The sequence below is a fragment of the Lycorma delicatula genome, chromosome 8 (genome assembly GCF_047948215.1).
Source record: "Lycorma delicatula isolate Av1 chromosome 8, ASM4794821v1, whole genome shotgun sequence".
NCBI classification, from domain to species: Eukaryota; Metazoa; Arthropoda; class Insecta; order Hemiptera; family Fulgoridae; genus Lycorma; species Lycorma delicatula.
Genome location: NC_134462.1, coordinates 22,096,150 through 22,121,282, shown reverse-complemented (window position 1 = coordinate 22,121,282; position 25,133 = coordinate 22,096,150). Strand labels below are relative to the sequence as shown.

The window sequence follows — 25,133 nt, the reverse complement described above, 5'->3', positions numbered from 1 at the left end:
CAAAGTTTAGTAAAACCCTAAAAATCTATGGAGAACAATTCAAAACAAGCAATGTGCCATGTTAACATCTGGGATTTTCTTAATCCATAACAATACAGGGTGTTTCATAATGTTCTTAGGAGTTACAAAAATTCAGTACAAAAAAAGTATTTCACTTATCTAAATGAAAGTTGTAAGAGGTGATGCAGGGACTCAAACAGTTTTTGTTAAAATCCATAAATTTTCAATATGTGCTCCTCTGGTGACACAGCACACATCAGCACGAAAGTCTAGCTCTTGCCAAACTTGTTCTAACATGTCATTTTCGATAGAGTTGATTGACTAAGTAGTTTACTCAATAGAGTAAACAGACTAAGGAAGTTTTCACTGAGTGACTGAAAAACCGGCAGCAGAATTTTTTGATTAAGGGTTAAATTCATCCACAGATATGAAAAGTGTCTCAATCTATTTGGTGACTATGCAGAAACATAGTTTAAGGGTATATTTTCAAATTGTGTATGGTAAGAGATTTTTTTTCAACAGCTGTGTTTTTTATACCAAAACGTAAGCTACTTTATGAACAACCCTTGTACTTATCTACCTTGTGCTTAATCACATAACTAATTCAATAGAAATCTAACTACTATTTTTAAATTTAAAAAATCCAAAAACTTAAAAAAAAACATTAAAAAATACATATACTTGGAAATGTTGCAAGATCTTGATCATATTAAAAACTCCTGCAAGCTGTTATGGTGTAAGGGTTATTACTCACTCTAAAAGAAATTTGCTGAACTTACAGAGAGGAATTATCTTGGTAACTCCCATAATTTGTATACTGATAAGAAACTTGGAATGAAAAAACATAATGCTCCACTATTTTTAATGAAATAACAAGTATTCAAGAGAGAAAGCAATGTAGGAATAGTTAATTAAAGATTAAACATTGTTATATTGCTTATCTATTTTGTCGGCCTTTCCTATATTAGAATGTTAGAATGAAAGTGAAAAATATATAAATTAAAAACAAAACTAAGTATCTTAATTATGAAATTTTGGGAAAATTATTTTTAATAATAAACAGATATTTTTTTATACATGAATTTTGTTAGTGAGTTGGTCCATTAATAGAATTATTCCTATACTGGAATGAAACATAATTTAAAAAGGGTACTAATTTGTTAGGTGAATATTTAAAGATCAATATATATATACATATATATATATATATATATCACATGTTTGTTTATATCTTCACTGGAGTTTAAAATTATTTTTTACAAGGTTGATGTTACATTATTATAAGTAATAGTAATTAAATTGTTTAATTAATTAAGAAAATTAACATCACAATCTGAATTAAATTGTTTATTATAATTTCTTTAAATAATTAAGTAATAATATGTTTTTTCCAGAATTCATTTCTCTTTGCTTTTTGATTTATTGCAATGGACTTCATTTTTTTCAGGCGATATTACTCTGGGCAATTGTTGTTTTTCAGTCTATATGATCGGTGGTTTGTAAACACAAAATTGTTATCATCAATTAGCAGAATTATAGAAACTGATATTTAATTATTTTTATTTTACGCATATTCAAAATTAGCCAATAGTAATATATCATTTGATATATCTGACGAGGATAATCATATCATTGGTATGATTTAGCTTACTTCAGAAAGTTATAAATGGGCTTCTGTTAAATTACTTTCTATCGTTCATGACTTTGATGATAAATAGTAGAGTAAAAAATATTGAAGATTTTTCTGAAATTGATTTTTATCTAGTGCTTTTTACCAGAACTGTAATTGTGACAAAATAAACATGTATCAAACGTGAATTACTATGCAGTATCCACTTTCATTTAATTCTTGGATTAAAGTATAGTTTATTTTAATTTTTCTGTATCTATGCTATTCCAAGATTAACAAAAATAGACTATTAGTCAATCCTGGATAGTGCATAATCTTAATTACACACCTATATTTTTGAAACCATGTCTTGTAACAAATATTTGATATTTTTAGTGTACTCCATTTTCCAAATGAAACTTCTAAGAATAAAGAAGATACACATTATAAAATAAGACTTTTTCAGAGCACAATCATAATATAGTTTCAATAATTTTCCTCAATTAACGATTAATCTCAGTATCAATGAAAGTATTGTCATTTTCAAAGCAGATTGGCCTTCTAACAGTTTATATCTCTCGAAAGTCATCATTTTAAAATAAAATTATTGGCATTATATGGAAAAGAAACATTATATTTTAGAGATTACAGTAATCTATGTAGGATCAAGAATTTTGAAGATTCGTTGAAATGACGATTCTTACAATCTTGGTGTGTCAGAAGCAAATACTGAAAGATTATGTAGACAAGAGTCGTAATATTTTTAAACAACTGGTACAATAATAAGTGCTGTTCAATAATAAGATAAATGCTTTTGGCACAATTAGAAAATGTAGGAAATGCATGCCCCAATTTTCAATGAATTGAACAAGGGTGGATCTTAATCTTACTATAAGGACAACAAGCTTGCAGTCAAGTGGAAGAGTGATGTTAAGCTGATAACAATACACGACAAAGTTCTAGTAGATGTGATAAGTATGGGGTTCATCCAAAAAACCAATCAAAATCTAAAATGTGTTGATGTGCTGCTTTGTAGAGTTTAATGTATTTGGAAGTAGATAAAATGATGTGAGAAACTGACATTTCATCTTTTAGATATTATTCTCAGTCCTTATTCCTTATATAAAACCAAAACTCATAAAAATACTCCATTAGTTAAATTCCAACTTGTAGTAATTAACCAGCTTCTTGAAAACTAGTGGGGCATTAATTTCTGTCAATACTCTGCTTAACTTGACTCAACAACACATTCCTGACTTGGTACTCACAACAGAAAAAGAACAAAAACCATCCAGGCAATGCTATGTTTGTACAACATGTAAACATGTAAACATGTATGTTTATACAACAGTAAGAGAAAGAAAAAAGAACAAAATCTCGTTTTATGACTTAAATATACATACCTTATGTATGCATTCCTGTTGGCTGATTATCATAAAATAATAACTGATAAATAATAAATAAAAAATAAATCAATAAATAAAGAAATAAAAAAAATAAATTCTTTTAATAACTTAGTATGTAATATTTTAAAATGGGTTAATAAAAAATGAAAATTTATTAAGTATAACTCTTTCTTTACAAGAAGAATAATATTTAAAAAACCCGACCCTAAGGAATAGTAAAGGATAAAAATTAGCCTTACACCACTGATAGCAGCATTTCAAACTAAAAAAAAATAAAAATATTTATACTTACTTCTTCCAAAGTAGCCTTGCAAGTTTTCACAAGTGCTTCTGCTTTTTGTGTATATGGTGAGTCTTTTCCATTATATATAATACAATTTTGGAGAATCTGTTCAACATCAGCCACAAATTCATGACGGCTGTGATATTTGTGAGCTGGAAATAAAAATAATCACAGCAAAACTTAGTAACATTTTTCATTGGAATTAAAAGTAATGTGATAGTGGAAACATTTTATAGATGTGAAATTTAAAAACTGGGTGACTTAGTTTCACAAACAATACTTTAACTTACAAATATTTTACACTTTCCTAACTTTCTATTACATAGCATGAAAAAAAACGTTTCAGGCCACACTGTTTTTACTATTTAGCGGTTCCTGGTTTGAAAACATATGATCATGAACAATTTAGATGTTTGTAAAGTTTTAATTAATATGCATAGTGATTTTAAAAAATTTCTTAAATACCATGTTAGTATAATATTACAGAAAGTTATTATAATGGTTTTCCAGCAACCATTAATTCATTTTTATATCTATTTTTTAAAAATTATTTTCATTTAAGAGTGATTTAAGATTTTTAATTATTTATTACAATTACTTCACTACTGTGTAAAGCTAGAGATGCTTAGGCGAGTGCTGGATGCTTCTGATTAGCTAATGGTGGTTGCCTATAAACTGTTTCAAGAACTGCTCTTACTAGAACAGAAAACTGGTTATGAATCAAGGCTATTTATTTATTTTGAAAGCCTGTTTATATATATGTCTACTTATATATTTTATATTTATCCATAAAACAGCCTAGGCAAAGAAAAACTGTTAATGATATTAAATGGGCTGTATTTTAGTCTATAAATTATGATGTTTGTAAATAAAAAAAAAATACATTTGAAGGATAAATTGCTCTTGCTGAAGTAACTCATTTACCAATAGCATGTCAATTCATGTTTAAAAAAACCCTCTACTTATTAATATTTAAAAAAATAATTGAAAGAACGTGCATTCTTTTCTTCTTAAAAAACTGATACAATATGAAGACAGTGGTTCTCTTTTTTTAATATTGACTCTGTAATGAACAGATTCCAAATATGTATAGTACCAATCGATTTAAAAACCAAAATAAACCCAATTTGCAATTTTGTGCACTGATCTATAAATACAATGCTTTTTCCCCACTTAAATCTTTTTAGAACTTTTCTGTTAAGTATCAAGAAGGTGAAATTAATAATTTTTCTAAGTTGTATTTTATTACTCTAATATTAATTACTAAATTACATTATATAAAAATAAATTAATTACATTATTATTTTTACACACCTAACCTTTATTGCAGAGACAAGTAGCCACTGGCTATGTCTCCCAAAATTTGATCAAACAAATCATGATCTTTGTGACATTGGTGCTACAAAACTCCACCAAGTAAGAGTCCACCAATCCTCGACTGTGCCATACTTCACTTTATTTCATTGCCATGTTATCTTTCAACTCTGCCAACTGACTGTTTAACAAATGTCAGCACATACTTCTTGCATATAACTGGACGAAACTACTATACTAAAGTGATTTATTTCTAACTCTTGTTCACAGAATTTGATAAATGACAGGCCCTTTGCCAACAGTATAAAAATACAATTTTATGAAATGTTAATCTCGTACTCTTCAGCAATTTATCTTGATGAACCTGTTTAACTTACCAACAATGCTCTTTGATACACATCAAACAATCCTAAACATAAATCATACCATGCACTTGGCATCCACTTGTGAGTTATACAAAATTCAATTCTCTTATAGAAATGCGACTGCATCTTGTTCTTAGTTAACACAGTCAACTAATTGTATGAAATTAATACTGACAGATCTACGCACAATGAAAGTGAAACAAAGATGGATTAGCCGGCAGGCCAATCTAATTAATCACTCAGTGACTCACATTACATCCTATCTGTATTGTATGATGATTTAATTTATTACTGCTGAATGACTACATAATCACATAATAAAATAATATTTTGTACAATAACATAGACAAAATACTAAATTGACACTTAACGGAAAATATCAATATTTTTTACACCTAAAAGGGAAGTTCCTTTTTTATCAGTGAGGGATTGTTGCTACATAATTATTTTTTCTTACAATTTGACATTAAATAGAAAAAAACATTGCTGTTAAAAGATCCATAAGTATATATATATATATTTATATATATATACTTATAAATTACTTATATATACTTATATATATACTTCTTATATATATATATATAAGACTAATACCATATGAATAAAACTATAATGAATTTAAAAATTACACACAAAACACTAACTTTAGAGTAATAATTAAGCCACTGAAATACTAAGAAATATCAAACTAAATAATAAATTATGCAATAAATATAATAAATAATACTGGTTACACCTTGTAAAAAGAAACTCATACATACATTTAACTTTTTTGGCGATAGTCTCTAAATCCATTGGACATTTTATGATGTTATAATAATCTTTAACTAATTTCTTATTAACAGGTTTTACAAAAGGCCATGATTCTGACATAGTTTTCAATTTATTATTTACAACATTATCTAATATAAATGTTAATGCAACTTGATCATTATCATCTAATAATGGATTAATTGCTTTTTCCAATCGCATAAGTCGTTCTTCCTTCTCACCAAGACGTTCAACACACAGACTTAACATTCTCCTAGCAGCAACAGTCAATGAACTCTTTGCTCCTACAAAAAAAAAAAAACAAATTTCAAATGATTACTCATAAGAGAGATCTTAGAAATCAAAAAAATAAAAACAGTAATAAATATTTTTTTTTTTAAGTTAATAAAAGAAAGAATTATTTACACTATTCTAAAGTTTACAATTTGTTTGTTGGGCACGAAAGTCTACACAAAAATGTAAAACATGTTTATTCTTAAATTTACATTAAAAGTTTATTATTTTGAAAGTTAATTTTCATACAAACCGTTATATAATGTAGAATTCTCAACTATCTGGTTGACATCAGCTAAAAATTCTTCACGGCTTTGATATTTTTTCTGCCTTAAATTTTCTCTGATAGTTTGCAAATCCATTGGACGAGAGACAATTTTATAATAATCTGGAACATCCTTTTCAAATGGATAAATTAAAAACATTATAATGTTAAAATTTCTGAAAACTGAATATTTTTACAATGGACAGGCAGAAAGTATCTACATATCATAACAATGTCTCATTATCAAACATGAGATAGCTTCAAAAATATCCAAGAATACAATTATTTTACAAAATCTATTAAGTTTCACATTAGATTTCCTTCAAAATAGTTTCCATCAGTGGCTACACTTTTTTCACAATATTCATTTATTTTATTAATACATTTCTGGAACCCATTCTTAAAAATTAATCTTTAGCTTATTCTTTGGCAACAATCAATTAAAAAATAATAATTGTAACTATAATAAAAAAAAAAAAAAATATGAGGGATGTTCAATAATCAACAAGACAAACTGATGTAGAGAAAAAACAGTTCATTCAATGACAATAAAACTTTTTGTGAGTCAAGTTGGCAACCTTGGGAACACGTTTAATCAGCTGTCCAATCATAATTAAACTAAACATAACCTCTTTTATTGATTTCAGAATGTCAGCTCCACTTGAAACATGTACGCCAGAAGAGTTATAAGATTTGAGTAATAAGATGAGTAATTTGAGTAATAAGATGAGTAATAAGATTTTTGCTTTCAGAAGGTGTCAAATGGGTGTAAATTTACTCAAGAATGTTGAAACAGTATGGTGAAAAGTGTTTAAACTGCAGTAACATGTATAAGTGGGTAAAACAGTTTAATTCGAGCAGATCAAGTGTGACTGATCTCCATTGCTCTGGAAGACCAGCTGAAGTTTTAACTACTGCACTGCAAAATTGCATAATATCTTATTTAGAAGACAGGAGAGTCAAAATTTCTCAAATTGCTAGTTTGTGTTGGAACCGGCATTCAATCATTCATGATGTGCGGAATTATCGAAAAACATGTTCGAGATGGGTTCCAAGACAGTTGACTCAAGCCCACTAAGACATCCAGATTTGCATTTGTTCTGAGCTCAAAGAATGGTTTGAAGCGGAAGGTAATGAATGACTTTCTACCTGTGATGAAATGTGGATACACACCATTTCACTTTCTCAAAAGGTGTGATTCTCTTGCATGACAACATATGTTCCCACATCTTCCTTACAGTCCAGACCTTGCCCCATCTGATTTTCATTTGTTTGGCCTGCTCAAAGAATTTTTACATGGCAATAAGTTCAACAACATTGAAGTGGTCAAAAAAGCAGTAAAGGAATGGTTCAAACAGCACAGTAGACTTCTATGTTGTGGGAATCAGAAAGCTCACAGAATGGTGGGAGAAATGTATAAATGTTGCTTCTAGAGACTATGTTAAAAATTAGTTTAAGTTTCATTAACATTGAAAAAATTGCTTTTTCTCTATATAAATTTGTCTTGTTAATTATTTAACCTCTCTCATAATAATAAATTCTTCAAAATCAAAATACATAACAAAAAATGCTTATGAACAAATAAAAGTATAAGTTTTGAATTATACATGCCTTCAATCAAGCGTCTTGCTTTATTTTAAATATGATTTTAGATATTTTTTTTGCTTTAATTATTCTTTTTGTTCTGGTACTTTATTAGTTTTTTTGGAATTTTCTTATTTTGAGTTCAATTTTCTACTCAATATTTTTTTGCTTTTAATAAGACATTTATAATATATTAAAACCATACATTATACTTTATTAAAAAAAAGTTATAATATTTACTTTAGTAATGTTAAATAAAGAATTTATTATATAATGAATTGACCCTTTCAGAGTCAATTAATTTGAGAAAACAAATAAAAATTTGCTGGTATCAAGCTGTGAGAATATGGTGGATAATATAAAGATGTTGTTATATTTATTTATATTGGCAAAAACAAACTGACACCCAATTATAATTAACCTTAATTTTTTTTTATGACGATATGAATTTTGAAGCATATGTGAGCTGCTGAACCTTATAAGGAATTAAACCTAGAACCTACTAAAAGCTGGAACCTACCTAATATAAAGTGGGACACTACCAATTGAAGGTAAGTAATATGTCATGAAAAATAATTCTTGACTGGTATGAGTTGATATGATTATTATTTGATTCCTAGCTGGCATTTGGATTGGATCAACTCCTAAGCCCAAATGCTGGTGTGGGCACCAATTGTTGTCTGATTTCATTAACAAGACGCTTCCATGAATGGCAATCTTGGCTGTTGTCCTGGTCTCGTTGAGGTTTAGCCTGTGGTTTTTTTTATATCATCATCGATTTGCTTGATCCATGTTTTCTTTGGAGCTGTTAATTGGGCTCTCCAATGGGTGGGTCGTTCCATGCCACAGGAGTTTGTATGGTAGTCAGTTTCCCCCCTCTTCTACAGATATGGCCAAACCATCACAGTCTTGATTTTTTGAATCTGTTTCTCGATTGTTGGCTGCTGTTCACAGCAATGGCGGATATCCTCCTCATTTTGGATGTGATCATGAAGTGAGACCCTGATGATCTGGCACAGGGATCATATTTAGAACATCTCAAGTTTGCTCAGGTCTTACGTAGTGTCTACATTTCTGCTCCATACAATAAAATTGACAGGATCAGTGTTTGAAAAAGATGAACTTGGGTCTTCAATAAGATGTTGCTTTGTTACCACAAGGACCACTTCAGGGAAGCAAATGCTGTGGTTGCTTGACCAATTCGACTGTGGATTTCTGCAATAGCTGCTACTTTCTTGTGGACTAGTGACCCCAAATATTTGAATTCTTGCAATTGTTTAATTTGCGCACTATCCAGTTGGACGATGATGCATAAGCTGTCTGTTATTAATAAATGTGTCTTGTCCACATTTATTTTCAGGCCATAAGATTGAACAATGTGGGAGATATCATAGAGAATATCATTGGCCTCAGCATCACTGTCTGCGAACATGCCACTGTCACTGGCAAACATCAAGTCAGTCAGAAAGCTATCTTCTTCAAACTGAATTCCTTTTCTGCCCTGGAAAACTTGTTATATTATGGAATCAACCACAATGTTTAAAGAGGAGTGGGGAGGCAACGTCTCTCTGGCAAACTCCTGTGTAGATGGAAAACTCCTCAGATAACTCATTTAAAATGTGTATCTGACTTGAAATAGAAAAACCAAACTTTTTCTTTTTTTTCTAAAGGTTTACTTCTAACTAACTGTATCATGTAAATAACAATGAACACTAGATTTTTCTTGTTTACTGTTTGACCTTGTAGTATGAATTACAACATTATACAAAAAGAAATCATGTGAATAAAAAAAAACTTACCACAAAGCATTTACATGATTGCACCAATGAAAATTACAATGCTTAAAATAATATTAATTAACTGACATTTTATTTGAGGATTGTGTAAAAAGCCATGCCTTATCTTCAATGATTAAACCTCAGAAGATTTTTATCTTGATCAGCCATAATAAGATCTCCTGCAAGTGTAATTAGTATTTCTTTCTGATATGCAGACAACATTTTTGGAACAGTATGTTAATGAAAAGAATGCTTACTCAAATCATGGTGGAGAATTATATGGAAACTTCCCACTGATACTACAACTTATGATAAAATAATTTGTCAACAATTTTTTTCAACTACTTCGACCTTGTTTTAGTCATCTAGCTGGGTACAGAAGCTTACGCTTTGAATATCATTATTAGCAGCACAATGTTTTTCAAGGAAGTTCTTACACCAGTCATAAATTTTTGTTTTTTCCATTAACATTTCACTATATACCTTTTAACTTATGTCAATATTTTTAACAATGATTTTTAAGCCAAAACACAATAATTGATACTAGTATTCTGTTCAATGACAAATACTTTGACTATGATTACATTCCATCCAAAAGCATATGACTGTTATTGTTATTATAAGAAATAATAATTTAATGCTGTCTATATTGTAACATCATGAATGCAATAAATTTATAAATCAATAATTTCCTCATTTTGGCAGCTTTTTGAAGCTATCTTGTGCAAGTGTTATTATACACATATTTGAGAGGCTACACACAAAATTATAACCAAATAGAAACTACCAAAGAATTAAAGAACATTAAGTTAATCTGAAGCAGTGCATAATTACTAGATTGATTGTGTTCTCCAACCAGTTTTCCAAGTACTGCTGGATCTGAATGTGTGTGTATATAGGCAAATGGAATTATCGCTACTGACTTGCCAGGCCTGACGTAGCTGCAGACTTGGTGCAGTGTAAGTGTAAATGTACCGGTAAACTTGTAGTCTAGAACAGACTCAGGTTGACCACTTCTCAGACGTGTGGTTAATTGAAATCCAGCCACCAAATAACACTGGTATCCACAGTCTAGCATTCATATCCATATAAAAGCAACTGCCTTTACAAGGACTAGAAACTTAGAACTCTTGACTTAAAAAATCAGCTGATTTTTTAAGTGTAATATTTGCTATGTTTAAAAAACTGATTAATATTGATACTGTTGTGTTTATATCTTAAAATTATATGCAATATAAAAAGTCTTAATAAATAAATAAATAATAAGAAAAACAAATAAGTTCCTTTATTACCTTAGCACTAACTGGAAATAAAAACGGTTGCACATCAGGAAGATCTCTCATTTCATTAAGAATGGTTTCAAGAATAGTAGATAAAACAACAACTGGATCTGTACGACGTCTGTTAGCTGGTTTCTGCTGCCTCTTAAGATAATCACAATGGAGTTCATTTGGTGGTTTTCTACGTTTACGATTACTGACCGCTTCTTTTGGAACTTTTAATAACAATGTTTTTCGTTTTATCTCTTCAGCATGCTACGTAGAAGAAAAACCAAACAGTTAATGGAAGATAATTTTTTAAAGTTACTAATAAAAACTATTCCATCACAAATTCATGTAAAAATATCATCATTTTACAACATTATAAATTAGTTTATCTTTTTTGTTTAATTTAAAAAAAAGAAATCAGATTACCTTCAACAATTTGGATGACAGTTTCACTTTGGTACCATCAACATTAACAAGATCTTCATCTTCTTCATTAAGCTGCTTTTCAATTTCTTCTTCTTGTTCCTCAGTCATGGCGACATTCAATGGTGGAGCAGGCGCTGATGACTGATACAGTGGGCATGACTTGTTGGTTCTCATGTGGCCAACCTAATGATAAAAAATACATTATACAATAGATATGTTCATTTATAAAAAAAAAAACACAAAAAATAAAAATTTTAATCAAAACTAAGATCAATTCAACTGAATAATACAGTAAATATAATAAACTTAAAAAAGAAGGGAAGAAAAAACCTTAAGCAAGGTAGATTGAAAGACATTCACGGACTATTTTAGAAAGGCCATCAAACTTGTTTGTGAACTTTTAATTAAGTAGATTCTTACTAAAACTACAAAGGCTTTCTAAAGCTTTAAACAATTTTATAAGTGAGTTTACTTTTATCACAATTTTAGAACAAATATCTACAAAAGAATGGTTGAACTTCTAGAAAGGTTTAATATTTTTAATTGTAAAAAATTTAGTCTTTTAAAAAAGTCCATAAATAATAGCAATTTTTCATTGGTAATTTTTTAAAAGTAATTAATAAAAAAATTGACATTAGAATTATTTACCATTTATATGAAGCATTTGATTAGGTGCAGAATTTAAAATATATAGGGGTAACATCCATTAGTAAAGACTAGTTCATCTCTTATTTTAATAACAGTACCTATTTCACTGAAAATGATCAGATCAGATCTAAAGCAGTTCTGGTTAGAAGTAGTGTTCCTCAAGGATTTGTATTATTTCTTATTTTTATCGATTATTTCCCTGATTCCCTTCCAAAGTACCATTCTATGTTACTTCTGATGGTACATGTTCTTATCCATAAAAACGTCATTCACTTCAGGCTGCTACTAATAGTGTCATTCACAATTATACCTAATTAAATTCAACTTTTCTTTGATGAATTTGTCTTTGTAAAACTTTTAACTGAATATCTTCCATTTTTTACAGTCCAAACATCTTCCTTCATTAGTAAACATCCTGATCCTTTTTGTTGAACTTCATTTATCTCCTTTTCTTTCTTTCTACTTTCTCTTTATGATCCTATTTGACAAAAATTTCTACAAAGATATGCCTCAAACAAGATGTCTTCCTGATTGTTATCATCAAATTCTGGTCTTCTCTTATTCGCTGCAGTACAATTTCATTTCGCATATTGTTGGCCCATTTCACTTTCTCCATAACAACATTTCATAATTATTCAAATATCTGTCTTTTGTCTTTCTGAGTATTTACATTTCAGATCCATATGATGGCATACTAATTTAATTATACTTTTATTAAATGTCAATAAAACTTCTATTATTAATTTTTGTAGAAAAATATTACCCCCTCACACGTATTTTATACAGAATATTATAAAGAAATTTAAAATCAGTAATTTCATCTGTCAATTTTTTTTTTCTTCTTTTGATGAACTGACTATTGAATATAAGTAAAAATAAATTTTTAAATATTGCCTTGTTTTCAAAATCTGTCTAATGCTTTTTACTGTAGCAGAAAAGGCTGTTTATTTTAATTATTATCAGTCCATCATTAGCTTTAGTATTTAATTATTAAGAACAGCTAATAAGTAATAGAAAAGTTTTACTTGGTCAAAATAAAGATTCATCGAAAGAGTAATTAAAGTAAGCAGCAAATCTTCAGATAGTCCATATTATATTTATATTTTTCCTGTTACTTTCAGTAACAGGAAAAATAAGTGAAATTTTTATGAATGTTTTTTTTTTTTTTAATAAGTATAGGAGACATTCTTGAAAATGTCACCTATATTAAGCTAATGTCATTAGCTTTAAAAACGATTTGAATTGCCAACACTATTCTACTCACACTATTAATAAGTTTCACAAAAATTTAAATATTTTAAAATATGTACTCCTTTATAATAAAATTTCCAAAATTAGTAAATAGTTAAAAAAAATCATAACATTTATCTCTTTATGATTAAAACATAAATACAACTTTTATACTGAACCACTTATACGAGGTGTGTGAGAAAAGTAATGACTTACCAACTTTTACTTACCAAGCTTTACATATTTCACTTAACTATACAAATACAGATTTGTATTGAAAATATTTTATTACTAATAAAATAAAAGATACATTTAAAAATATCACTGTTTTTATACTACTTACATTTCCACAAGCACCACATTTAAGTTTTAAATCAGGTTTCATCTTGCTTGGTTTACGACGTCTTGGAGGTGTTGGATGCTGTGGATTAGGCAACTGATGGTGTTTATGGTGATTATGATGATGATGATGGTGAGATTTATGCATTAACGGATTATCAGTATTTTCACCATCTCTGTTACGATTCAAGAATGGCTGAGATGACATCACTATAAAATAAGAAAAAGAAACAAAAATTATACCCTAAGTTTCCTTTTACCCTGTTTTATTGGAAATGGTAGGTAACTCTTGATTTTTCAACAGAGACTATTGTCGATGTATTTGAACTGTTATACAAGTGTTGGTGTTTGAAAATGTTACTGTAATAGTTGCTGATGTACTAACTAAATTTCATTTTATTTATAGAGTTGTATTAGTGTTTGTAATATATTAAATCGTGTTTTGTACCTTTTATTAAAAAAAAAAAAAATTAATGAAATTTTTAAAGAAAGCGACTCCCCAACATTAGTGAACAAATGATAATATATATTATGAATTATATATTAGTTCTGAATAAATTTCAGCTAATTCAATCTGCTGAAAAGCAAGAATTTATTAACAGACAATAATAAATAGTAAGTAAATAAACATAAAAACTTAGAATAAGATAAATCCACCAAGAAAAAGTAAACTTGCCATACAAAACTTTCCTCCAACTATATATTCTATTTTTTGTTTTGTTTATTCACACTTAAGTATTTTAAAATTAACCATTAAAACATGCTACATAAAATGTATATATGTTTCTTTTTATTTCCTTGTTATAATTCTTCAATATGATCCTAAAAAAAAATTGCTCTTTTTCCATATCATTATATTTTAGTTTCTCATTTTTAACAGGATTCATATTTTATCTGGATACTTAATAATGTTAAATTATAATTTATTTGTCAATAATAGCATTCAGCCAATATTTATTTATTTTTTCGTCGATTTTTGGTTTTGGTTGATGAAATTACACAGAAGCTTTGAAGCCTGTAAATGGAATACGAAAATGGAATTTTGTATATGAAAAATGCCATGCATAACCGAGAATCAAACCCGGGACTTCCAGATGAAAGGCTGAGATGCTACAATCCATCATAGAGATCAGAAAAATGATAATTTTCACTAGTTAATTTCATTATCTTTCAGAATTTCACTTGTTTCTACACTCTCTTTCTGCACTGTAACTTGGTTATTGAAGACTTGGTTTGAAGACTCATTCTAAGTTTTCTTTAAAATACTTCATTCATTGAAAAGATTCATTTTCTCTGCTACTTCATTCAGCATCTTTTCTTTGCCTCTCCTCACTATTTACTACTTGTGTAATCATCTTTCTCATGTTCTTTATGTAAAATATTTTTAATATTTTGATTTTATTATGCAACTCATTATTTTAACATTTTTGATTGTTGCCAAGTTTATCAGAATATTCAATAAAACATATATAGTAATATATTAAATTCTCATTTTATAGGTACAATTTTCAAAAAAATGTGAATAAAAAACAGAAATAAATTTCCAATAACAAGAATTCTTGTGCTACACTATAATGTATAAATGAATTTGTAGTTGTTAATTTGATTCAATAAAGTAGAAGATTTAATTATAGAGTGATTCAAAATAAACAGCATTTTTTATGGTTATTATAGTACAAACAACATTTATTTTATAATGCTAAAAGTTCATGTTTTGTAAAATAAATAAATACGTTACAAACCTTTGTTGGGATATCATAACAAAAATACACTTACAAATAATGAACAACAAATAAGGAAATAAAAACAATCCTTATTTGTTAACAACATAAGAAAGCAAAAAAACTAAACTCACTCGATGGATTCCTTCCAAATGCGCCTCCGGTGATTCTCTCACGTTCTTGATTTCGTTTTATGCGTCTTAACTGTTCTTGTATTCTTCTCTTTTCCCTCTTCATTTCCTCTTTCTGAGCATCATCTAATGTTGCAAATTGTCTGATAAAAGCTTCATCTTTTGTAGTACGTATTTTAACATATGTATCAATAACAGCTGGTTTTCTTACAACTTCCATACGTGTATACTCTTTACCTTCTGGATCTCTAAATGTTCGGTATATTTTCAAAACACGACCTGCAAGAATTGATCACAGTACAGGAAAATATGATAATTAATATTTTGTTTCTTGATGTGATAAAATCAAGCAACATTAATAAATGTAGAAACGATTATTTTAATTCACATACAATTCAAAAAAATCAAAATAGTAAAAAATTAAAATAACATATTTACATTAAGCATGAAAAATAATACAGCCAAGGAAATAAAACATGTAAAATCTGTAAAAAAAACACACCACAATTAATCAAACCACAATCTAGTATGAAATAGATTGACAAAAAGAAAGTAACTTTCACCTAATCTCCCACTTAATGATATAACTAAGAATGAAAAATGCTCTCATGACTACAGCATCCATCCTTCTTTTACAAAATTTCATTTGAGTAAAGTGAGTTAGCAACTTAGTTCTTAGTTCAAAATTTGATATTATTACTACATAGTAGTATTGAATGGAATGAATAGTTGACGCTCAAAGAGGATTTTTAATTGTATATCCATCAGTAATCATAGTTTTTAATTATTTTTATTTAAAAAAAAAACCTAGACAATGTTTTAACGAAATACATTAGCAGTTGAATTTCCAGAAAAAATTTCATTTGCCAAAATACTGTTGTTTTATTAACAATAAAAAATTAACACACATTTTTATTGGTTTTATCGTATTTAAATAAAACAAATTTCAAAGTGTAATTTCATAGAAACAAAATTGTTTTTATTTTTTTAAATTTTTCATTACTAAGGTCAAGAAAGCAAAGTATTAATTGCTAAGACTACTGGCAAAAAATGCTAATATTATTAATAAATGTGAAAGAAAATCAATCGGTATGAAGCTGATAATTTGTTAGGCAAACTGGGTAGAGTATTTTCATCATAAAAGAGGACTGCCTTTCCACTGGAGATACTTAAATCACTGGTTTGGGTTTTTGTGTAACCCGTCTATATAGTTTTTAGAGAATTCCACATGTGGAATCACCATTCCACTGAGCCAAAATAAGTAATCATCCTTATATAATACAGGTAGATCAAAATAATTTACAAAGTAATCACATTACCATATGACATTAGAGGAAGAAAGTTGATCAGGAAGATTGACTATTCTAAACTGTTTGTAATGTGGCCTGGGAATGAAACAATCTATTTTATATAATTTTTGTACTAAAATGGCAACCTAAAATAGTACATGAATAAAGAGTATTTAAAAGAGTGTGTTGAACAAGATGAGGGAGCAGTGGCTAAGATGTTGGGGGAAAATGGAGAGAAGGAAGAAAGAGTATATGCAAGAGGAGAAAAAGGGTTAGACCCATGATGATAATGAGAAATATGATGCTCAGTGATCTGGAATGTGCTGTGCTTGTGCCAGATTACCTGTTAGAAGGATGAATATCATAAGCAGGTGAGCGAGGGAAAGCATAATCAATAAAAGACTATACAAATACAACAAACATAACAAAAAATATTAAAATAACAAAGAAAAATGAAACAAAATAGATTAAAATATTGAAAAAAATTCAGCAAAAACTGAAGATGCACAATATGGTCAACTATCAACAAATCAGTGAATAAAAATTAATACAAATATAAGTATCTTTCCCATAAAAAAGGAAGGTGCATGGGTTTGTTTGATGCATGTGCTCACATTTCTATTTTAGCTGATATTGGCGCAGAGTGGACCACATGGTGTGCCACGCAGCACACAAACGATTTATACTTCTCGAACAATTCATTCATAACGATTGATAGTTCTTGATATGAATGATATAACTAAAATTATATTGCTTTGGCAATAAAAATGGAAAACGCTGGGGTTAGAACTGTCCTAAGAATCGCAACTCAATAAATGGCTAAAAATGTTCAGGAATTTAAAGCTTTTTGTTGTAAAAGTTTTTGTTGTTGTTAGTATGCCAAATTCATGAACATTGTTTAGTTATAATTGGCAAAAATATTTAACAAAATTATGTGTAATGAAACAGAAACCATATACCATTTTTGCGGCAGGTCATAGGCCCGACTTTTTTCTAGTGGTATTAATTTTTATTATATTAAGATATGATAGTAACTACTTCAATAAAATTAAAGAAAAATTAAATTATGAACAGGTAAAAATTGTATAAATAATATGAACCACAAATGATGAATTCTTAACAAAATAAATTACAGCACAAACTTGTTAAACTACAATGATTTTATTAAATTTATAATAATTTAAAAAAATAAATAAATGAAGTACAAAAATAATTTCCTTGTAAGTCCAGTGAAAACAATTTAATTATTAACCCTCTCAAATCCAAATTCACATAGATGCTGCTACCTTTTACTACAATACTGAATATCTAACATTCTTCTGTGTTTTTCTGTATCTTTTTTTTAAATGTGCTGTCGTTTTTTTGACAGATATTCTTTTTTTAGTCTTTAAATATCATTTTTTCTTTAAGATCATAAAATCTTTTTCAAATGAATTATTGCATTTATCAATACTTTAAGTTTGATTAATTACTGTATATTTGATTTGAAAGTTATTTTCTGGCCTTTGTAGCAATTTGGAGACCTTCATTCTCAAAACTTTTTTTAACACTTGAGTTACTACAAAATGTATCAACTACAAATGTTAGCCTAACAATGCTAGGAAGGGGCAAAAAATAAATCAATTATGATAATCCTAGCAGAAATATGAATTACTGTGGAGATTCTTTATTACATACTTGGTAAAATATGAAATTTTATACCTTCTGCAGGGAGTATTGATTTATAAATAAATGCATCAGTAAATTTTTTAAAATAATTTAATCAATTTTGGACATAAAAAATATTGATAAATTGGATGTTTATTTAATGTTTAGCTTCATTAGTCAAATTTAGGTTTATAATTAACAATGATTTATGGCGCTTGTTAAATCTGATATTAAATGATCTATTAGTTGTACTGTTATAAATATGATAGTTTTCACGTAATATTTCATATATCAGATTTATAAGACAAATTTTTATTTTTACTTTTGTAATTAGTTTATTTTTTAGACATAAATAGATTAGGTCTATAGTTCAGTGTTTCTCAACTTTTTAGTATTTACGACCCAATTTTCAATCAAATTTCCATCACGCTCTCTCATATAACAACAATGTATACAATAATAATGTATTTTGATGATAAAGCTACATTACGACCTTAATTACAAACCTTAAAAATTACCAAGAATAAGTAAATTTATTGATACTTGGCAACACTGATCCACTGCATTGACAAAACCAGATCGATGCCTCTATTGCTCTCTGTGTTATGACCATCATATCGGATATTCTTGCAGTTTTGCGAGAAGTTCTGATATGTCTTGAACACTCTGGAATGTCTGCACAAACATGCATAAATGCTGCAGTTTGTCCAATTCCAGCCAATCGAGTTGATCATTCTATTGTTAACGAATCTATTGTGAATGTGTGTATGTTGTAATTTGCGTGTTAATTGTAATTCATGGTATTAAATATTCATGGCAGTAGATTTATACAGAATCATGGACAAATTTTTAAGTAGGCGTAAGTGAGCATTAGATGATAATGAAGGATCAACAAGTGCAATGAAAATAAAATCAAGAAAATATTCTCAAGAATACTTAAATTTTGGGTTTACCAGTATTGAAGTAAATGAAGAAGAAAGGCCCCTGTGTGTCATTTTCTCAAAACTTTTGGCAGCAGACAGCATGAAACCTAATAAAAACATTTGGAAGCACTTCATAGTGAATACATTAACAAACCCTGAGAATTGTTTGAATTAAAATTAAATCACATGAAAAACAAACTTTGTCTGTGAATGAAAAAGCTTTACTTGCCTCTTACAAACTTTCATATAAAATAACCAGATGTAAAAAGTCTCACACACACCATCTGCAATTGAGATTGTAGGAACTATGAAGATAATTTTGCCAAACAACTGCAGTCCAAACCTCTATCAAATGATACTGTTGCCCATCAAATTGGTTATATAGCTGATGTACAGCATCAGTTTTTTTGGAAGTTGCATGACAAACTGTTTTCAATTCAGCTTGATGAGGCAACAGATAGCAATAAAGATGCTCCTTATATTGCCTATATTTGATTTTGTGATGGTCATGTCAGCAGTAGAACTATTTTTCTGCAAACTCATAGAACCCAAAGCAATAGCATTCACATTATTTGCTACCTTAAATGATTTTATAAACGAGCCAAACATAAAGTGGAAAAGTTGCATCAGAGTATGCATCGATGGTGTTTATTCTGGAAGATTCCAAAATATACAAGCCACTTGTGAAACAAAAATCACCAAGTGTGTTTGGACACATGCATGATTCACTGAGAAGCTCTGGCTTCCAAAGAAATGAATCCTGGTCTGAATATCATGCTAACAATGATTGTAACCGTAGTAAATTATATAAAAATGAGACCCCTAAAATCAAGAATCTTTTCTGCAATTTGTAAAGACAAGGGTGCAGTACATTCACTATTACTATTTTATTATAAGGCAAGATGGTTATCACATGGGAAATTTTTGCAAAGTGTTTATGAACTAAGAGATGAAATCGCCATTTTTCTAGAAGAGTAAAACCTGCCAGAAACTGAGAAGTTTCAAGATGGTTTATTTGAGATAGAATTAAGCTACTTGGTCTAACATATTTGAGAGATTAAATACCTTAAACCTTCAACTCCAGGGAGGAAATATACATATGTTGGATATGAGTGATAAAGTTAATCCTTTTTGTAGAAAACTGGAATTGGGGAGCAGAAATTTAAAACAAAAAAATGTAGAAATGTTTGTAATGTGTATGAATGTGTTAAAACTTACAAGGCTGAAGAAAAAAATGTGAAAGTTGTTTTTGTAACCAATGAAAATTATTTAGCTATGCTGGCAAAGAATTTTAAAAAGCATTTTCTTGCTGATGTCAACTTGGTAGCAAGTTACGAGTGGGTTAGCGATCCATTTCAAAATACTCCCAAAGGGCTCTCATCTGCCGAAGAATAAATCTTAAATCAAAAAGACAATCAAAAGACAATTTAGTAATAAATCACTCTTTGGATTTTGGGCTTGGATGGATGAGTTTTCTGCACTAAAAGCAGGAGCAATTCGTATACTATTACCATTTTCAACATACTACCTTTGAAAAACTGGATTTTCTGTGGTGGCTGCTTTGAAGACAAAATATAGATCTCAGCTAAATATAGAAAAAGAACTTAGTGTCTATTTCTAATATTAAACCTTTCTTCAAAAAACTTTTTCTGCAAGACAGGCCCAAGGGAGTCACTAATAATTATTAAACTTGTCTTTAATTTAGTATTGATAAGTTAATTATTAAATACACTGTGCAGTACTGATACAATTCTATTTATAAGTGTATTATACCATTGTAAATGTGTATTTTATTATTTATTATGTCAAAATGTATTTTGTTTTACTTTCCTTATAGTAAATTAATAAATTTTTTAAATAATATTTTCTTTTTAATATGCTCGTGCCCCTCATTTAGTGTTAATACACTCTAGCAGGGCGCGCCCCACAGGTTGAGAAAAATTACTATAGGCTGCAAAAATTGTATGGCTCTTTCTTAATAGGATTAATAATTTTTTTAAGTTGGAATAAACATGTACCAAATATTAAAATAATTTTTCGAACTGACCTTAAGATTCCTGATCTTGAAATGAGTGTGTATAGGAAAAAAGAAGAATCACACTATTTTTTGTTTATAAGTTTATATATATAAGTATATAATTCTGTATATAGGTTTATATTCCTGAATTCAGTCTTCATTCCTCAATAAATATATTAGAGATTGAAATAAGAAAAAAAAGTTCATATAAACCATATGTCTGAAATCGCTTTATAGATTTATGGCTACCGAAAAATTTCGCCTAGATTTCAGTTCTCCTGGTGAAATGAAGTCACATTGAAATTTTTAAGGGGTTATATAAGGGTAAACTTGATGGTTTCTTTTATTTACCTGAAAAATGGAATGAGGCAGGTCCCAGAATTGTGTCTCCTGTAGTTTTCATGATAACCACTATAAAACTAAATAATTTGGTGACAAAAAACACAATGAGTTTAAGATTGAAGTAAAATAACTTAGTTAAATGACTAATAAATATGTAACTTTTACTATTAAGAATTTATTTCTGAGAAAACTGATGTAATAAAGCCAATAAAAAAACAACATAAGATCAACTTTTATGCTTAAAAACAGGTATAATTAACAGGCCCTTTCGTACTAGAACTACATGTCATGGAGAGGAATTAGCTGGAATTTTTAAGCAATAAATTTCTTAGTGTTTGAAAATTTCTCATTGGCAAAATGAATTGAAATGTACTACCAACTTGATGAAGTGCCAACACATTTCACAAATGAAGTAGACCAATACTTAGATGAAATATTTACTGGTAAATGGATTGGACACAGAGGGCTGGTAAATTGGCCATCTAGATCTTTGGACCTTACTCCATTAGATTACTGTTTATGGGGTTGGATGGAATGCAAGGTGTACAAGCAAAAAGTAGAAACACGTGAGGAAATGATTGTTAGCATTCTCAGTGAACAATCAGGTTAATACAGACTTTTGCTGAAATTGGTCTCAACAATTAAAAATTATAGAATTCTCCAGTACATATATCTATATACAAAATAGACACTGATTACAATGATTACACAACACAAAATAAAGCAAAACATAAAAATATTATCCAAAACAGAAGACTATATGTTAATTAATAATTTATAATCAACTAAACAGATTTATTTTTATATACAACAAAACTATTTCTTAATACATGCAGTATGCACATTTTAAACTAATAATGCTGTTCAAACAGTGTTTATTTAAAACTTACGAAAAAGGTTAAAAAAACCTTTATAAATTCAGCAGCATTTATAAATCTAGGTAAGAGATACTTGCCAGGCTGACCAGTATAATTTGTAAGAGAATGATTATCCTCCTCTTCTTTTTTTGAATCCTTTTTCTTTCTAGGATCATTCATATCACCTCCTTCACCCATTATCATTTTTCTTAATTCTTGTCTTTCTTGTTCTTCTTTTTCCAGTGACAACTAAAACAAATGAAGTTAATAAATGATTTTCACTTCTTATAAATAATAATGATTTCACAATTTGAAATACAATAAAGTGAATGCTTTATTCACAGATAACTGGAACAAAAATCTTATATTCCAAAATTTAATCTTTAGGTTATAAGAGAGAGTTAACATCCAAGTATTTACTGTAAGTCTCAGTTTTGTAAGTGTAGTTTTTGTGCAGGTTGGTGAGGAAGTTATAATGTTGCACTGCCAGAATGGTGTGAACACACTCATCTGAGTGTGAGCATCCATATTTCTTTCTACAAGCAGCAGAAGCTTGTCTCATTAAATAAATCTTTTATTCTGATCAGTGAATAATATATTCACTGATCAGAATATTCACAAATGATCAAAATGATTTATAAATTGTTTCAGGAATGAGTACAATTAATTATAAGATAAAAAAAATTGATTAAGTCCATATTAAAAGTTACTTCAAATATAAACACCTGACATAATGTTAAGGCGAATACATTAAATATAAAAAATAACTATTGTTTCCCTCTCATCTTATAAACTTTCACTACATCTCACCAACATCAACACACCCAGAGGGAACCAAAATGCAGTGCACATCGACCAACCACGTTTATAAAACTTACTATATTTGAATAGAAAACTTTTATCAAATTTTTATTACAAAGAGTCTGATTTTTGCTAATTTTGTTCGTTTTTCATTCTACTGATATAACCTATTGATTCAGGAGCTATTGTAATGTTTTCATGTACAAGTTACTAGTGTCAAACAATTTAAATTTTGTATCCTAATAAGTGACTGAGGAATTTCCTAAACTGTCGGAGACAGGTTGCAATTAAGATTAAAACTGTTTCTAATTGAAATCTAGATAATCATTAAAAAAATTTCAAAAACTACATTAGACAATGTATAACAAAATAAATAAATTTTGTGTTACAAAATACATGGTTTAAATCCTAAAAAATTCTACAGAATATATTTCTATTTTAGTAAATAAAATTAAAAAGAATGTGATAATAAATAACACAAATATCTGCAAAAAACTACACCAATGTAAACAAATAAAAATTACTTAGGTCACTGATAACATGAGATTGTTGCTTCATGTTGCAACTGTAGTAGCATTAACGATAAAATAATTATAATAATGTGAAAGAATGGAATTTTATATGTAACATTGTATAGACTGACTCTTCGCAGAACAGTTGATAAGATCACTGATTATAAGGGTTTACTATCTATGAGATCTGTTGAAAAGGTTCTTGAATTTTTTAAATAGTTGATGCAAAATCATACATTGACTGGTAAATGATGCTATGAATTGTCATTCTTTCGCAACTTATCTGCCACCATATGAAGATGAAAGTTTGTCACAACTTCTGATGCAGGATCACAGGGACAGTCATGTTGCTATCTGTTAAGAATATTTTGATTGTATTAATGATAATGAAAACTTTATAAAACAAATGATAACAGTTGATGAAACATAGGTTATGGATTCATGGGACAACAAAGGAGTAATCTTAATAATGGCTTGGAAAAAAATAACTGATATCAAATCAAGCCCAAAAGGTCAAGTTGAATGAGAAGTTGATGAACTTTTTTATAGTGATGGCGAAGATACATCCTGAAAGTTAGATCAAAAATGTTTCTAGAAGTGGTAGGGGTGAGGCTCATCTCAGAAAGGAAGACAACTGAAGGAAATATGCTCATGGATATGGATATAACTAAAATATTTTGGAACTTTTTAAATATATCGTTGTTCGCTTAATTATGAAAACATGTATTATTAAAATATGTTTTTCTCTAAAGCTGACTTTTTTTCACTAGTCTGATTTTTTATGCTTTTTTAATGAAAACTGAATAGAAATACGAATACAACTGCCTTAATGGTTTGAGACCTGTTTAAAATATGTGTTAACAGAATAATTTTGTTATTACTTAGATTCCAATTTTTGTGAAAAACATAGGAAAATTGAGTAATATCTTATAAAATAATTAGTCTTTTTTATATTAATTGTACTATACTAATATACTAATTTTTATATAATTTTATATACATTTTAAGTATAATATGTTAAAAACAGCTAATAGATAGTTTCAATGTAATGTTAGGTTTAAAAAGAAAAGGAACTCACAATAAGATATTTAATTTAATATACTTATCAAGGATATTTATGATATGTTAAGTTAAACCAATCTCTAAGCTGAAAACTGCAAACATATATTAAGAAAGATTTGCTAAGAAAGTTTACTTTTTTTAAAATATCATTTTTTTGTAACTTGTGCAGGAGAATATGGAGGAGAGTCAAAATTTAAACTTAAGCCATAATCTTTTAATCCTAAATCTATAACTACATAATTTATCTAAGATTGGGCAGGGAAAGTAAT

At 28.6% G+C, this 25,133-nt stretch overlaps 1 protein-coding gene across 4 annotated transcripts in view; it reads right to left on the bottom strand.

The window, feature by feature from the left end:
* The window catches only part of Taf1 (TATA-box binding protein associated factor 1), a 141,902-nt gene that overhangs the window by 11,776 nt on the left and 104,993 nt on the right, over positions 1 to 25,133 (bottom strand). For 3 of the 4 annotated variants that reach the window (XM_075372406.1, XM_075372405.1, XM_075372408.1), the window contains 8 exons: positions 22,588 to 22,738; positions 15,418 to 15,693; positions 13,567 to 13,772; positions 11,346 to 11,528; positions 10,944 to 11,186; positions 6,278 to 6,422; positions 5,742 to 6,035; positions 3,308 to 3,450 (listed from right to left, as the gene is read on the bottom strand). In XM_075372406.1, coding sequence (XP_075228521.1) covers positions 3,308 to 3,450; positions 5,742 to 6,035; positions 6,278 to 6,422; positions 10,944 to 11,186; positions 11,346 to 11,528; positions 13,567 to 13,772; positions 15,418 to 15,693; positions 22,588 to 22,738 — 1,641 coding nt within the window. The remainder of the gene's footprint in view (positions 1 to 3,307; positions 3,451 to 5,741; positions 6,036 to 6,277; positions 6,423 to 10,943; positions 11,187 to 11,345; positions 11,529 to 13,566; positions 13,773 to 15,417; positions 15,694 to 22,587; positions 22,739 to 25,133) is intronic. The other variant, XM_075372407.1, reaches the window with a different exon arrangement.